The following is a 15,880-nucleotide window of genomic DNA, read 5'->3' as shown; positions in this document are numbered from 1 at the left end:
TGTGAATATCTGCGCTCGCAAGTAATTGTACACATTGATTGTAACATCTATGCAGTTACTATTACACACCTCCGCAACAAAGACATCAGAACAGGCATCCACAACAAAATATACGTGTAGTGTTGTAGTAATTTTAAACAGTAGACGTTTTGGTGGTATACTTATGACTATGACTCAGACCCTACTACTATGGCATGATGTACTCTCTTCACTCAGAGAAAGATCTTTTTGTTCGAAGATGTATAAAACCTCTACCGCAAAAATTGGACCAAAATACGTCGACGTCTGGAAGTGCACGAACACTCCATGTTGGAATGTGTTCGTTGTACCTATAGTTGATGATACAGATACCATGTGGAGTTTGAAGGTATAATCAGTAGCTAGTATAGTATAGTATAGTATAGCAAAGTGTCTCTGCCATTATTACACTTTGCTGGGAATGTCCGCTGGCCAAGTGACATCAGGACGCATATCCTTACTTATCTATTACTTTCTTTATCAACTGGCCAGTCATTGTAGTGATGACATTGGTTAATTCCATAATTTATTTATCTATCCGTTTTTTATTTATTTTTTTAATCTATTGAGCTATTTATTTATTCATTTATTTATCTATCTATTAATCTATTTACTTATTCATTTATCTATTTATTTATCTCTATTTATTTATTTCCAGTTTCTCTTAGTCTGTTGGACTGTACGCAGGTAAAGCGATATCAAACCCACAACAGTACAATGCGTGGTAAGACAAGGTTTGTCACACATGAGAAAAACAAAGCAAAGCAAGGAAACCTCATAGTTCTGCTTGGCGTTTCAATTCGCCAGTTCCAGCCGAACAAATTGCTGCCATACACCCACGCATGTTATGAACGACGCCTTAATAGATGTATTATTGATATTGATATTAATGCATGCAAATGATTGGCACAGACTAAGCATACCCAAGGTGAAGAAGATATTTGAAGTTCTTTCATAGGCATGAATAAACTGGAAATCTTGAGTAAAAATTATGCCATATGATGAACAAAAAATTCTGTCTTTGCAAAAATGAAAAGGCAAGAAGTGCAATTGTACACAACACAAAGACCAGAGGTTTAAATTGGGGCACTTCAATTGTCTTCCGCCTTGACCTTGGTAATAGCCTCTACCCTAGAGCACTTTGACCTTTTAGCTGATGACATCACCGAAGATACAACGCTAAAAGGCCACATGCTACAAGGGTAGAACTAACTACTGTGCTTTCATGCTGTGTCATCTGGGAATGGCATCGAACAATTTCCGATGTTTTGCTGTTTGAATCTGTTTTTCCTCCCTCGATACTCTTCTCTAGCCTACCGCGACTGTGCCGAGATTTACAAGAACTGGACCCAGACCAGCGGGGTGTACTACATCACTCCGCAAGGCCGCGCCCAAGGCCATCCTGGTGTACTGTGACATGACGACGGCGGGAGGGGGCTGGACCGTCTTCCAGAGGCGTGTGGACGGCGCAGTCACCTTCTACCGCAACTGGACAGAGTACCAGCACGGCTTCGGCAACATCGACGGCGACTACTGGCTGGGCAACGACAACATCCACATGCTGACCAGCCAGGGCCACTACATCCTGCGGGTGGACCTGTCCGACTGGGAGGGCAACTCCGTCTGGGCGCAGTACAACAACTTCACGGTGGAGGATGAGGAGCACAAGTACCGGCTCCACCTAGGGGCATACTCCGGGAATGCAGGGGACGCCCTGACGAATGCGCGCCCGGTCTATTCCAATCACAACAACATGTATTTCTCAACGTTCGACAAGAACAACGACAAGGCCACGCGGCAGTGGAATTGCGCCAAGCGATGGCAGTCGGGCTGGTGGTACAACAACTGCTACGACGCGCACCTCAACGGCGTCTACCACCACAGCTGCAGCTACAAGGAGTGGGACGGTATCATATGGCTGCAGTGGAAGGACAAACTCTCGCTCCGCACCGTCAGTCTCAAGATGAGGCCGGCTGACTTCCAAAACTAGAGGACAACAGGACAAGAACAACAACTCATCAACCGCACGGAATCTCACGGCACGCAAAAAGACTTTTAAAGAATCGGAGAAGAGCGACAGAAGTTTACAGTTTTGTTCGTCGGGGATCAGATTCATTCTGTGTTATCCCTGAACTGCGTCTGTGTGAAAAATACTTTTTCAAACTTTACGTCGTAGTCAAAGGACAATGACCTCTCAAGCCAAGAGTCAACATGGCATCAGAGGGACTTCTTATTTCTTATCACTTGTGAAAAACCGTACCGGAATTTCACTTGATTTGTAGTACATGGATTAAGTAGTGACACTCATTTAGGTTTCACATACAGATGAAGTTCAGAGATTGTCCGAAACCTGTGATACTCGTTGATATCAGAGATTGGTTGTACTAGGAAGAAGGACTGTACAGTGTCTGTCTCTCTTGATGTGTAGAGAAGCGTTCCCGTCCTACAGTGAGTGTACAATGTTGATGTTCACCTCAGGAGCACTGACCTAAGTATTCTCACGACAACACACCGATGTTCCGCTCGATAGGCGAGGGGCTACGTGAAACGCAAGACAATCGTTTAACGACAGGCAAAAGGAATGGAAGATGGTGAAAAATTGTCATTGCTGTCCTCTGGCTTTGTGTAAGTCACCGTACCCAGTCTGATCTGCAGTGTGTAGAGTATAAATAACGTAGATGATATCCCAAGGGAAGAGTTGTGATGTAGACTGTAAGGTCTGTTAGACTGGGACGGGTAATAATTAGTAACGATAGCGTGGTATGACTATGACTAACCCAAAATGGAACAAAAATGAGGAAATTATTATCACAATAGGTTGAAGATAGTGTGATATAACGGGCAAATGCTGCACAGAGTATTTATTGATGCACTATATATGATGGAAAATGAGTGTAAAGACATTAACTACTTCAGATTGGTAGAAAGGATATAAAGGGTCTGTTTCTGAGAAGACTTCCCCTGGTATGTCAGTAATCATACCAGAGGGAAGGAACTCAGCCGCAGCTTGTAAAGAAGGGAACTAACCCGTGCCGTGACTAGAGTAGGGGACATATACACTCTAGGTATTGCCGAGTCTCGTAACTAACTGTGTGTTCATTTTGACCTTGAACGTGACTGAAACTTGTACCGTCGAACCTTGTTGTATATCGTTGAAGACAGTAACAAAGCTATAAGCATGAAATGCTCCCGTCGGCCCTACTATATTATATGTATAGTAGTGTTTTGTACAGACTTTAGCAAAACGACCAATGTGCATGCCGAGGGGATCCTCCGAAATCCGCGAACTGAGAAAACAAATGGCATGTCTGAATCCAAGCGAATGTACGAAAGAAGGCAACTATCGTGTTAAACATTCAACTGAATGTGAGTGCAATCAAAAAAAAGAGTAACGGTTCTGGTAAGAAGGATGTATGATGTATAGGTATGTATGAACAGGGTGCCAATAGATAATGTTGACGAATTTGATGTCTTTGTGACCTTTCGGGTTGCGTTTGTATCAGTTTCTACTCTGCGCTATGTTAGACATGACCTATCGTGGGGAGGTACACGTGGATTTCATTTTTGTATAGCTCCAAAGTTACATTGCTGGGAAATCTGTTCTACAGGATATTAAGATTCTCCTCTGGACAGAGCAAAGACATGGTTGTTTGTTATGGACCTACGGAACTTGAAACCATCTCCTCTGTTCCTAAGTCCACAACTTTAATCATTACGGAAAGGCCAGACGCAATTTGTGGGGCCACAGTTTTCATGAAAGCAACTACGTATATGGCCAAGAGAAGTAATTACACAATTCTTAGCTTTGTTGTACAATTTTCCATTGATTCAAATCCTGAAACAAACTTCAACCTGGCTACGACGACAATCCTTAAAATGGCTTTAAAATGTAAAACAAAACACCCTCAATAGTTGCTTGTTCACCACCCAACAGATTTTTCTATTACGAATCCTTATAGACCCTTAATTTCAGCCTCGATGAAATGTACCAAAGGATGGGCACGCCCTGATCATACAACACGTGGTTTAAGAGAGTATTACTCAAGTTAATAGGTGTAACTTGTCCTTGATAACTAACCTGATTAACCAGAAACACTCCCCACGATGTCATGTGTGATTCCACTACAATATACAGTATATGTAGCAAAAGGCATGTGAAAGTAACACAGTAGTGCAATATGGAACAATATTGAATATATTGACTTTTCTAGAAAGGCTCACTCTAGACAAACAGCGTACGCAAGACGATTGTTACTTGTATGTACCTCAGCGCTTTTCCGACTCTGCTTGAGTAGATCTATTTTGCAGGTCTACCGTATGTAGATATTCAGTATCTTGACGTGTGTAAAGCGGAAAAAAAACTTATTGCAACATGCTACTGTGATTTCCCTGCTATCGTAAAATCGGGCGCTGTTACGTTAGAAAAAAAATTGGTTCCGTATGAAGTGTTTTTTGTAGAAAGCATTTCAAGGATGGTACAGGCAAGAGCACGCAGAATGATGACGTCACGAGATGTGGCGCCATATTGATGACGTGTCGGGAGATGAAGGGTGAGAGCGCATGCGTGCAGCTAACCTGGATTCCCAGACATGGATTTAAAAAAAGCGGCGGAGTTTGGAAATCAACAACAACAACGACGAAAAAAATGTTAATTACAATTGATGATTGTATGTATCATTACGAAAACTGGAATCCATTCTAATTTACATATTCACTTGCAGAAACATTCAGACGGTTTTCTATTTTTCAATTGCCACAAAAACAGTAACTAGGACTTCAAAAGACTTGCTGACCTTTTCCAAAGAATTCAAAATCTTTTTTTTTCAAAATGGCGCCGATTTTGACGTCGCATTCTCTTGATACAGGAGGCCAAATCGGTCAAATAACTTCTTTTAGACTCTGATGCAATATACTATATTCCTTACGAAGCTATAATTATACTATTGATAATGCCAAATTTCCTCAGATTAGCGAGAATAGATAGCCTATATCAAAAGAGCACTTATGATGAGAGAAGGGATGGTGAAAAAATGTTCTACGTAGTACCTGACTTTGAGGGCCCTACAATATACATGTTGTTGTGATTGGTGAAATATATTTCAACTCCTCTATCTCGACTTGTAAGTGTTGTGTTGTTCTTGCATGGCTGAATGATGAATAAGCCCGTTGCAGCTGGTTTGAACATTTTTACACGATGGAAAAAAAGTGTCACGTAATCTCCAGTATGGCTTGTTACCTTACGCCATCTGTTCCTTCTAACCTTCTGTGTGAAGTATATGAATAAACGCATTATAGTGTTTTGAATCTCAGTGCGTCTGTTCTTCATTGTCTGACTCCTATGTTCCATAGATTCAGATAGGAATCATTAGCACAAAAATTACCCCCAAATTATTTTAATCATCTAGCTACTTAGATACATACATTTAAACCAACTCGTGTGGCAACAAACACTGATGAGTTTAAAATTTACAAGTGGAATTAGGAATATGACAATAGTATGAAAAGATGGATTATTCATTTGACCTTATACTTGACCTTAAACTTAAATTTGACCTTAAACTTAAATTTGAATGTTTACACTATGTTACTTGTGAAAATAGAGTAAAAAAGCACATCGAACTTCTAAACAAGTGCTAGCGAAGTGCCAGCCAAGTTCACCACCATACCCATGTAATGGCATTTTATTGTATGAACATTTCATTTATATTTAGCAGATGTATTAGGCAGTTTTAACAGTCAGTAGACTCATAACCCACACATTATACAGTTATAACTACGATATCCAATACATAATTTGATTTGGCTAAACCATTAGAAGCTCGTTACCCTTGCCATATTTCAACCATAGAATCGTTTCTTCTTTCCGCCCTCGCACATTTCGAACCTTATATTCATTATTACAAGTGAAAACGTGCCGACTGTTATTAAGTCAACTCTAAACGTCTCAGGACTTTGAAACAAGTTCAATCTACTGTTGTGATCATTATTGACGTCAGCACGTCGTGAGTAAATAATTTACTTAGCGGATTGAACAAATCCAAGTCACTGCCAACTGTCTACAAATGAGGGGCGTGATCAACACCTTCCCCTTCTCTATGTTGGCTAGAAGCCAAAGTCATGATCAATGAGGTTAAAGTGTAGGACGGGCAAAGTTCGGGGAACTGCGACAAAAGTGCACCGCCATGGCAGGTAGGGACATTTTTATGAACATTTAGATGCATTCAGCGGTCAATAGACTCACTGCCCACACTGCACAACTGTAAATACGAAATAATAAAGTAATCGTGCGAGAGATATGTTTACAAGCCATGATCATCGGCACGATGTTTGGCCCTAAGAAGTTGACAATCTAATTTGTACGAAGAATATGACCGGACCCTGGATTGTATCCGACAGGTTTGCTAAAGATCGGGCAGTTGAAGCTCTCTCCAGAGCGGTATTTCGCATGCTTCAGAGCCTGGAGAGCTGCGATTGAGGTTAGCATGGACAACTACTACCGCTTCTTTGGACCAAATGTTCCGAACACTGTCCTGTGTGAGCCGGGAGCCGCCGTGCGTGTGCTGGGGATAGGGAGTGGATCAGGTGAGACGCCATGTTGGCCTTCACGGTGATCACTGGTTTTGACAATCATGAAAATAGACAATACAGAAAAACCTGTATGCCCTTTCAGGGGAGATGGACAGCGTCATGCTGAAGAAGCTGCTACAACGCCACAACAGTGTGTACAGCAGGGTTGTGGAGCCGTCGGAAGAAATGATCGGGCGATACAAGGTGGGAATCACCTGTACAGATGCACGCTTATTTCATGCTTCCTCACCAGCTTCTCTGCCATACACATTGCTAGACAAATGAAATAAATGAAAGACGTATATGGTATGATGGTATGGATTGAAATGTAATGATTACTAGTATATTCCACAGTCACTGGTCCGTGAAGACGCGAGCCTCGGCGCTGTGAAGTTTGACTGGCGCCAGCAGACAGCAGAAGAGTACTTCACGACGAAAGAAGACACCAAGTTCCACCTGATCCATGCGATACAGGTTCTGTACCATGTGGAAGACCTGCACGCCACCTTGCGGAACATGTGGGAACAGCTGGCAGACGGTGGCTGCATGTTTATTGCCATGCTGTCAGGTGATTTTAGCGGTTCTTGATACTGCATAAAAACCACAAAAAATGTTTTCCTTTCTATAACACCGGTAACGATACCCATCCCTGCTCCTGGTGCTATTTTTCACTAGGAGATATACATAACTTCATTCCCTAGCTGCCTCATTTTATTCTTTCAGATTACTAGAAAAGGCCAAATGGCCGTGAAAATTAACATCAAAAGTACTAACTTGTTACATTATCATGAAAGTTCATGTTGCAATTGGTAGTTACATGTTTAGAGTTAAAAACTTAAGATCCAACACAAAACAGTTCTCTCACCTAGAGCTTTTGACCAGTCACTCTGGTCTTCCTCAGTAGACTGACCCAGTGAGGCTTGTCAAATGGCTTCTTTGAAGTGTGACGTCAACACTGGGTCAAAGGTATCTGATAGAGGATGTAGGTCCCCGTCGCGGTTCAGAGACGGGTGATGGGCCCTGATGTAGATAGCCTCTTTCACCTCTCTCAGGAAATAGTCTTCAAAGAAGCCACGTGACAAGCCTCACTGGGTCAGTCTACTGAGGAAGACCAGAGTGACAGGTCGAAAGCTCTTGGTGATGGAACTTTTTTGTGTTGGATCTTAAGTTTTAACTCAAAACTTCCTGTTACATATTCACAGATAAAAGTAATATGGGGAACCTACAGCGCAAACTGACTGACACATTCGTCCAAGGTGACCGTTTGAAGACGTCACTTTGTCATTCCAGTGACGTCAAACAGTGGCTTGACGCAATGGCCGTCAGTTACGTCACATCGGAGAATGAAGTCAACATCAACGTCACCGAGTGTCTGAAGGAAGACTCAGAGACGGGATCGCTGCTTCTTGACTTCCTCACTAAAACGCCTGACGTGTCCAATGTACCAGAAATCAAAATCAATGGTTCTGGACCATATTCGACGTAATTGCTCTGTGATTGATTATAAGACTCTCCTCCAAGCAATCGATGAAACCATCGTTGCATTCAAGAGTGACGAATGACAGTAACATGTAATTTCTGCAAATCAGCACCATATTTGCATTAGTAAGGAGAGACCTCAATGATACGCCACTGGCCACGAAGGTATGAGATCGCCGGACTCTAGTTAATTGTACAGCGCTTACAAAAATATGCAAAATATGTAGCAAATTCTGTGCAAAGGTGTGTTCTTAAATCTTTGATGATATATTCATTGTTACATATCATATGTGTAGATTATTTGACAACAATTCAAGTAGGCAACTAGAAAGGTAACGTTTGCAAAGCAAATGCATAATGTTTACCTTCGCATATGGTCTTCTCTGTTAATTCTTACTCTAAGTCTAACACATTCATATATATAATGAGACAGGAGTCTAAATCCCTCTTGCTGTAAACATGATGTAACCCAACACTAGTTACCATGGTAACAGACAGTCTCGGTCAGGTCATTGACCTTATGGTTTGGAGAAGAAGGGGAAGAAACTTATGTAAACATAATTAGAACTGGGTAAACATAATTAGAACAGGTTTGAAGGGGCTAATTGCAGAGTGAGCTTGTAACCGTTGAAATTTTGAACCATTAAAGAACATCCCTACTTTTGTCCTCGTACCTTCGATGACATCATCTCTATGTTATCGGGCAGCTGTTACATAGTACAAGCCCAAGTATACGTACTTAGGTGGGAACGTACCGGGAAACGTCATTATTTTTCAGTAACGTTTACTCTAGTACAGTATTGCGATTATCAACAACATTAACGTCAGCACATTATTAGTAAATCATTTGCTCGTCCTATTGAAGAAATCCAAGTCATTGCCAGCTGTTTATAAATCGGGCGTGATCAACACCTTCCCTCCTCTGTGTTGGCTAGAAGCCAAAGTCAATGAGGTTAAAGTGCAGGACAAAGGTGCACCGCCATGGCAGGTATGGACATTTTCTGAAAATATCACAGATGTATTCAGTGGTACACGTTTAATGGGTAGGAGTGCTAGATTCAGCGCCCTCATACTGCACAACTGTAGCTACGGCCTTTAAGAAATAGTGAAACAATCTAGAAGAATGCGTTGCAAACTTGATAACGTTACATATGATGCTGCCGTCATACCAGTGCTCGATGCCGGCTTTTCAAGCAGGCTGTGACAGAGCCGTCCCCGACAAGGATAAGACAGCCCTTTCCCTGATAAAATAGTTGAATGTTGTACGACACATGAACGGCTACATCCAAAACTACATACACCTTGTACATGTTGCGATCGTACAACGATCACGTGCTCAACATGTTTACACGATGTCAATTATTGTTTGGCCCTAAAATGTTAATAATCTTAGTAGGACGAATATGACTGAACCCTAAAGTGAGGTGTATTCCGACAGGGTTGCTAAAGTTCGGAAAGTTGCCCCTCTCTCCAGAGCGGTACACGGCAAGCTTCAGAGCCTATAAGGCCGCGATGGAAGTTAGCCTGGACAATTACAACCAGTTCTACGGATCAAATGTAATGTTCCAGACACTGTCCTGTGTGAGCCGGGCGCCGCCGTGCGTGTGCTGGGGATAGGGAGTGGGTCAGGTGAGACGCCATGTTAACTTTCGCGGTGACGTCAGTATCAAACCAGCCACAACAGATATTGATCATTATCTGTAGTTCTGTAGTGTGTATAAAGTATTTAAAAATCAACAAAAACACAAAATACACATGTACAAGAATCTATGCTTTTCCAGGGGAGATTGACAGCGTCATATTAAAGAAGCTTCTACAGCGCCACAACAGTGTGTACAGCAGGGTTGTGGAGCCGTCGGAAGACATGATCGGCCGATACAAGGTGGGAATCACTTGTACAGATGTACGATGACCCTTTAACATGTTTCTCTGACATAGTAATTGCTGTAATAAATGCCAATAATAATATTCCACAGTCACTGGTCCGTGAAGACGCGAGCCTCGGCGCTGTGAAGTTTGACTGGCGCCAGCAGACAGTAGAGGAGTACTTCACGACAGAGGAAGACACCAAGTTCCACCTGATCCATGCGATACACGTTCTGTACTATGTGGAAGACCTGCACGCAACCTTGCGGAACATGTGGGAACAGCTAGCAGACGGTGGCTGCTTGTTTGTTGCCATGCAGTCAGGTGAGTTGGGATGAGATGGGCCTGAAGCGCAAGCAGTACTTGATACTGAACAAACCTCAAAAATGTTTGTTTCCGTTTCACAAAAAAAGTAGCTAGTGCTCTTTGTCATACTTTCCGTTGCATATTCACAGATAAAAGTGGTTGGGGGAAACTGGGGCACAAGCTGAGCGAGACGTTTGTCCAAGGTGACCATTTGAAAACGCCATTTTGTCGTTCCGGTGACGTCAAACAGTGTCTTGACGCCATGGCCATCAGTTACGTCACTTCAGAGGAAGAAAGCCACATCAACGTCACCGAGTGTCTCAAGGAAGACTCAGAGACAGGGTCGCTGCTTCTCGACTTCCTCACTCAAACACCTGACGTGTCCAATAAACCAGAAATCAAATCAGAGGTTCTGGAACATATTCGACGTAACTGTTCGGTCATTGATGGCAGGGCTCTCCTCCAATCAATCAATGAAATCATTATTGCTTTCAAAAGTGTCTAAGAAGGGGAGTAACAAGAGATTATGCAATCCATTACCTCATTTGTAATTTATCAACGAGAAACAATACACCATCAATAAAGGTTAACTTCATTTGCTAAACTCTAGTTTGATATGTAGTACATGTACTTACAAAAATTGTGAACAAAATATGTAGAATATTCTGTTCAAAGGCGTGTTTTAGATCTTGGATGATACAGATAGGTGAGTTACTTGACAACATTGCAATAGGCAGTCTGAACTGGTTTGAAGTGGCTAAATCATGGTGAACCCGTAACCCTAAGCATTTTGAACCATTGAAACATCGATGACATCCTCGTACCTTCGATAACCTCTACATGTATTATGTCTGGCACCTGTTACTTAGTACAAGTACATGTGTACTTTGGTGACAACGTACCAATTATTATAAAGTCAGCTCGAAACGCCTCAAGGCTTTGAAACGTTCAATCTGCTGTTGTGGTTATCATAGCATCAGCACATCGTTAGTAAATCATTTGCTCTGTGGATTGAACAAATCCAGGTCATTGCCAGCTGTTTGCAAATGAGGGGCGTGATCAACACCTTCTCCTTCTCTGTGTTGGCTAGAAGCCAAAGTCATGATCAAGGAGGTTAAAGTGCAGGACGGGCAAAGTTCAGGGAACTGCGACAAAAGTGCACCGCCATGGCAGGTATGGACATTTTATAAGCGTTTAGATGCATTCGGCGGTCACTATAGACTCACTGCCCACACACTGTACAACTGTGACTACGTACGAAATAATGAAGTTACGTCACGAGAATGCTAATCGTGCGATCAACATTTTTACACGCCATGATACCCAATGTTTGGGCGTAAGAAATTGACAATCTTTGTACGACGAGTATAACCCAGAATTGTATCCGACAGGATATTTGGATTTTCTTATACACAACCAGGGATTATTCCTACGTTGCTCTCGTTTCGATATCTACCAGACACCTTCTGCATTGCTTCTGACTGGAGTACTAACTCTCACCCGAATCTCTGATTGCGTATAAGCAAATCCCAATGTGTTCTACCAACCTGATGAAATAATTTTCGGGTGTATCCGACAGGTTGGCTAAAGATCGGAAAGCTGCATCTCTCTCCAGAGCGGTATGTTGCAAGCTTTAGAACTTATAGAGCTGCGAAGGAGGTTAACCTGGAGAACTACTTCCAGTTCTACGGATCAAATGTTCCAGACACTATCCCGTGTGAGTCAGGAGTGCGTGTGCTGGGGATAGGGAGTGGATCAGGTGAGACACCATATGTTCACCTTCACAGTGGCAGTGTCAAACCAGTCACAACAGATACTAGTCATTACCTGCCAGTAGTTGGATATCTATAGTCACTGTGCCTTTAAAGTATACACATAAACATTATTAAACAAACAATATATATATATATATACACAAGAATCTATACTTTTCCAGGGGAGATTGACAGCGTCATATTAAAGAGGCTTCTACAGCGCCACAACAATGTGTACAGCAGGGTTGTGGAGCCGTCGGAAGAAATGATCGGCCGATACAAGGTGGGAATCACTTGTAGAAATAATGCTTATTTCATGCTTCTTCACCAGTTTCTCTACCATACACATTGCTAGACAATTGAAAGTGAAACAATTGTCGACGAGAAAGACCTATAGTATATTGGTATGGATATAATGATTGTCTTCCACAGTCACTGGTACGTGAGGACGCGAGCCTCGGCGCTGTGGAGTTTGACTGGCGCCAGCAGACAGCAGAAGAGTACTTCACAACAAAGGAAGACACCACGTTCCACCTGATCCATGCGATACACGTTCTGTACCATGTAGAAGACCTTCACGCCACCTTGCGGAACACATGGGAACAGCTGGCAGACGGTGGCTGCTTGTTCATTGCCATGCAGTCAGGTGAGTTGAGATGGGCACTGAAGCGGTTCTTGATACTGAATAAACCTCAAAATGTTGTTTCCGTTTCCTTTGTCACATCTGCTGCCAGTGCTGTTTTCAACATATCGTGTTACACATTCACAGATAAAAGTGGTTGGGGGAACATGTGGAAAACGATGAGGGAGACATTCATCCAAGATGACCCTTTGAACACGAGACTTCGTCATTCTGGTGACGTCAAACAGTGTCTTGACGCCATGGCCATCAGTTACGTCACTTCAGAGGACGAAAGCCACATCAACGTCACCGAGTGTCTCAAGGAAGACTCAGAGACAGGATCGCTGCTTCTTGACTTCCTCACTCAAACGCCTGATGTGTCCAATGAACCACAAATCAAATCAGTGGTTCAGGAACATATTCGGCGTAACTGTTCGGTGATTGATGGCAGGACTCTCCTCCAATCAATCAATGAAATCATCATTGCTTTCAAAAGTGGCTAAGAAGATGAGTAACATGTGATTTTTAATTCAGCACCTCATTTGCATTAGTTGTTAGAAACCTTAATACTAGTAATACGTCATCCATAAAGGGTAACCTCATTTGTTGAACCCAAATTTGTTGTATAGTCTTGTGAACAAAATATTTCGGACAAATCTTATTATTATTCAAGGATATAAAATTGATCGCTTCATACAATGATACAAGTAAAATGTGTTCTTGTGTTGTCTTTATCATAATGGGTCAGTGACGATGTGCTTTAAGCAAGTAGGATTGGGGTGATGGGGTCTTGACTTGACGATATTGACCTACATTTATTATTTGTATCATGAACATTTGGTGTAAATAGAGTCAAATATTGTTCTTCAAGAAATACGTCAAAACTGATATCAGTAGAAACCCCGTGGCTACAAAGAAGACTTTCGCAACTTTGCGGTCTCTGGTGTTGAATTCTTGACCGAGAACCTCCAGGAAGGTGACGTACAAAAAGGTCCCCCCAGCGAATCCTTGCAGAACTACAGCCAACACTTCACCCCCGAAGCTCTTGATGCTCTGAACACCCATCCCGAGTACGATACCCAGTGGAATCATGGTGGAGAACAGGATCGCTACTTTGATGACTGTTTTCGTCGCCATGCCGTGTTTGACGAGGTTCACTCCTAACGCGAACGCCACCAGGCATTCGTGAATTTCTATCCCGGCAAAGATCTTCAGGACGAGAGTGACGTTGTCCTGCAGTCCTATGGCCAGGCCTTCGAACACGGAATGCACGGACAGGCCCAGAAGGAGCGCGTACGGTCTGACACTGAACGACTCGCCGTCTGGCCTGTGGCGCTGGATCTGCAGTGGGGACGAGGGTGACTTGTTCCCAGGGTTGGCGAGGATACATTGTTCCTCCGTAGAGTGGCCATGACCTTAAATTTGAGGAAGAGAGGCCCAAATAATTAATTGACTAGGGAATGCTATTCGTGATTGCATAAAAATGAATGATATGCAAGGGAATCAAAACAGTGTTACAGCGAGGTATAAGCGTGACCAACTGCCCAGCCCAATGGGTCCTGGACCTTTTGGCCCAGTGGTTGTGAGCTGACGCGTCGCATGCATCAGTCAACCTCATGTCTTCTGGTGTTACAACAGCTACTAGTAAAATGTATACTAAAAGCTCTCAGGCTATGGCTATCCAATTCACAAACATATTAATCTACAGAAACTCGGTTAAAATTTCCACTCCCGAGTACAAGTTGCTACAAACCGAAGTCTACATATTGCTTAAAATCGGCATTTTAGTTCAAAGCTTTCAACAAGGTTAGGACAGGTAGCCTGGTGTCCATAACTACAATGTATTTTAGCTAACAATACAGATAAAATAGAGACATTCGACAGCTAAAATAGCTTTAGTTGGACAACAGGCTAAAAAAGAGGTTCCGTAATTTCCAAGCAGATCTTTCGGTGGGCGCAAAAGACAGTATCAAATTGGCCAGGCAGTATCCATTAGCCAGACAGTATCCATTGGCCATTGCTAATGGACACTCCTCTGGATAATGCCTTGCCACCGTATGATCTGCTTGGAGATTAGGTTCCGTACCGTGAAAACTCAGCTCGAAGACCGTGGACTGTCCGTACGCTACTGAGACAGGAGCCTGGAGACAGATAATACAGAAACGATAGTAAAATTGTTTTGACTGGACACCAGGCTAAAGGAGAGGTTCCGTACCGTGAAAACTCAGCTCGAAGACCGTGGACTGTCCGTAGGCGCGCCACGTCATGACGACCTGTTCCACCAGGATGGACAGCAGCAGGCCCATGACCGACACGCACTCCGCCACGGGGTAGTCCGGGTTGAAGTTCCGCGCCTCCAGGAGTAACGACATCTTCTTCCTCACGGCGGGCAGGAGTCCCAAGAAACACGTCCCCAGAAAAACGCCTCCCGCGAAACAGTTGAGGAAAGTCACTGTCCGACCGGGGTGTCCGGTGGGTTCAGAGTCTCCACTTGAGGACCGACGAGGCATACATTTTAAAGGAAGCAAGTTAAAAACAAGCTTGCCCACAAGAACAGCGGTAAGGCTGACAAGTTTCGCTCCGGTTGGGTCCATTTTTAGACTCTGTGTGTGTGTCCCAGATCTCAAAAATCCGGTCTGAAAGCTTTTCAAAGGGGACGCCTACAGCAAACCTGTTCCACATCACTCAACACAAACGCTAGCAAACCTGCGCGCAACCATATGGAAACCCATTCCCTAAGGTTGAAGTACTTTCCCTCAAAGTATTCCCTTAAAATATTCTCATGAGGCACAAATACACACGCGTATATCGACGCAGCTCAAATCTGCAAGTCGGAAATAATGTCAGGACCTAGCAATTCCGGGGTGGCCTTTGAATAAAACCTACTCATACCAAAGAGGTTTAAATGCTCATTTAATCCTCCTTGGCCACACAGAAATATTGCAATCAAAACTTATCACCTAAAATCAAACGTGTCTGGTTTGTGTGTCGTTTATGGTCTGAGAGATCGACTGTTCCAAAGTTTCTGTGATTTCTAACACATGTTTGGGGCTGTAAAAATGAAAACCACCAAACAATGTCCTAACTTCAGCCTGCCCACGTACTGCTGCGACCACAGGTACACTGTAAAGTGGTGGTGAAGAGTGCTCGACTTCCTCTTGTGCCACCAGCTGTTACAAACCGAACATAATCTGCCTCCCCTACACTCAGTATGCTAGCAATCAATATTTTTTTGAAAGGACATTCTCTTATTTCCAAGTTCCCACAA

At 43.0% G+C, this 15,880-nt stretch overlaps 3 protein-coding genes and 2 pseudogenes across 3 annotated transcripts; 4 read left to right on the top strand and 1 right to left on the bottom strand.

The window, feature by feature from the left end:
• LOC109484755 overlaps nucleotides 1-3,731 on the top strand; it is a 38,464-nt pseudogene extending 34,733 nt beyond the window's left edge.
• Nucleotides 3,732-6,181: 2,450 nt separating this feature from the next.
• LOC109484757 lies at nucleotides 6,182-8,458 on the top strand (annotated as a pseudogene).
• Nucleotides 8,459-9,045: 587 nt separating this feature from the next.
• Nucleotides 9,046-10,741, top strand: LOC109484391 (histamine N-methyltransferase-like). Its single transcript, XM_019787640.1, has 5 exons — nucleotides 9,046-9,052; nucleotides 9,607-9,693; nucleotides 9,846-9,946; nucleotides 10,041-10,254; nucleotides 10,386-10,741. The coding sequence occupies exons 1-5, from the start codon at nucleotides 9,046-9,048 to the stop codon at nucleotides 10,739-10,741; spliced, it is 765 nt and encodes a 254-aa protein (XP_019643199.1).
• Nucleotides 10,742-11,360: 619 nt separating this feature from the next.
• LOC109484758 (histamine N-methyltransferase-like) lies at nucleotides 11,361-13,194 on the top strand. The gene is made up of 5 exons (XM_019788127.1): nucleotides 11,361-11,409; nucleotides 11,816-11,995; nucleotides 12,173-12,273; nucleotides 12,423-12,636; nucleotides 12,760-13,194. The coding sequence occupies exons 1-5, from the start codon at nucleotides 11,403-11,405 to the stop codon at nucleotides 13,113-13,115; spliced, it is 858 nt and encodes a 285-aa protein (XP_019643686.1). The 5' UTR covers nucleotides 11,361-11,402; the 3' UTR covers nucleotides 13,116-13,194.
• A 253-nt stretch (nucleotides 13,195-13,447) lies between these two features.
• LOC109484756 (zinc transporter ZIP3-like) lies at nucleotides 13,448-15,206 on the bottom strand. Its single transcript, XM_019788126.1, has 2 exons — nucleotides 14,828-15,206; nucleotides 13,448-14,027 (listed from the first exon to the last, which is right to left on the bottom strand). The coding sequence occupies exons 1-2, from the start codon at nucleotides 15,204-15,206 to the stop codon at nucleotides 13,465-13,467; spliced, it is 942 nt and encodes a 313-aa protein (XP_019643685.1). The 3' UTR covers nucleotides 13,448-13,464.
• Between the last annotated feature and the right edge of the window lie 674 nt (nucleotides 15,207-15,880).

The sequence above is a fragment of the Branchiostoma belcheri genome, unplaced genomic scaffold (assembly GCF_001625305.1).
Source record: "Branchiostoma belcheri isolate BF01 breed outbred unplaced genomic scaffold, Haploidv18h27 scaffold7, whole genome shotgun sequence".
Classification (NCBI taxonomy): domain Eukaryota; kingdom Metazoa; phylum Chordata; class Leptocardii; order Amphioxiformes; family Branchiostomatidae; genus Branchiostoma; species Branchiostoma belcheri.
The sequence above is the reverse complement of the archived record's forward strand: the minus strand, read 5'-3'. Positions and strand labels throughout refer to the sequence as shown.

Excerpts from the sequence above, each read along its gene's own strand:
- LOC109484756 (XM_019788126.1), bottom strand. The coding sequence starts at position 15,206 with ATGGACCCAACCGGAGCGAAACTTGTCAGCCTTACCGCTGTTCTTGTG. Across the intron at positions 14,028-14,827 it reads CTTCGAGCTGAGTTTTCACG|GTCATGGCCACTCTACGGAG; the intron begins GTACGGAACCTC and ends CTCAAATTTAAG.
- LOC109484758 (XM_019788127.1), top strand. Across the intron at positions 11,996-12,172 it reads GGGGATAGGGAGTGGATCAG|GGGAGATTGACAGCGTCATA; the intron begins GTGAGACACCAT and ends ATACTTTTCCAG. Across the intron at positions 12,274-12,422 it reads AAATGATCGGCCGATACAAG|TCACTGGTACGTGAGGACGC; the intron begins GTGGGAATCACT and ends TGTCTTCCACAG.
- LOC109484391 (XM_019787640.1), top strand. Across the intron at positions 9,694-9,845 it reads GGGGATAGGGAGTGGGTCAG|GGGAGATTGACAGCGTCATA; the intron begins GTGAGACGCCAT and ends ATGCTTTTCCAG. Across the intron at positions 10,255-10,385 it reads GTTTGTTGCCATGCAGTCAG|ATAAAAGTGGTTGGGGGAAA; the intron begins GTGAGTTGGGAT and ends GCATATTCACAG.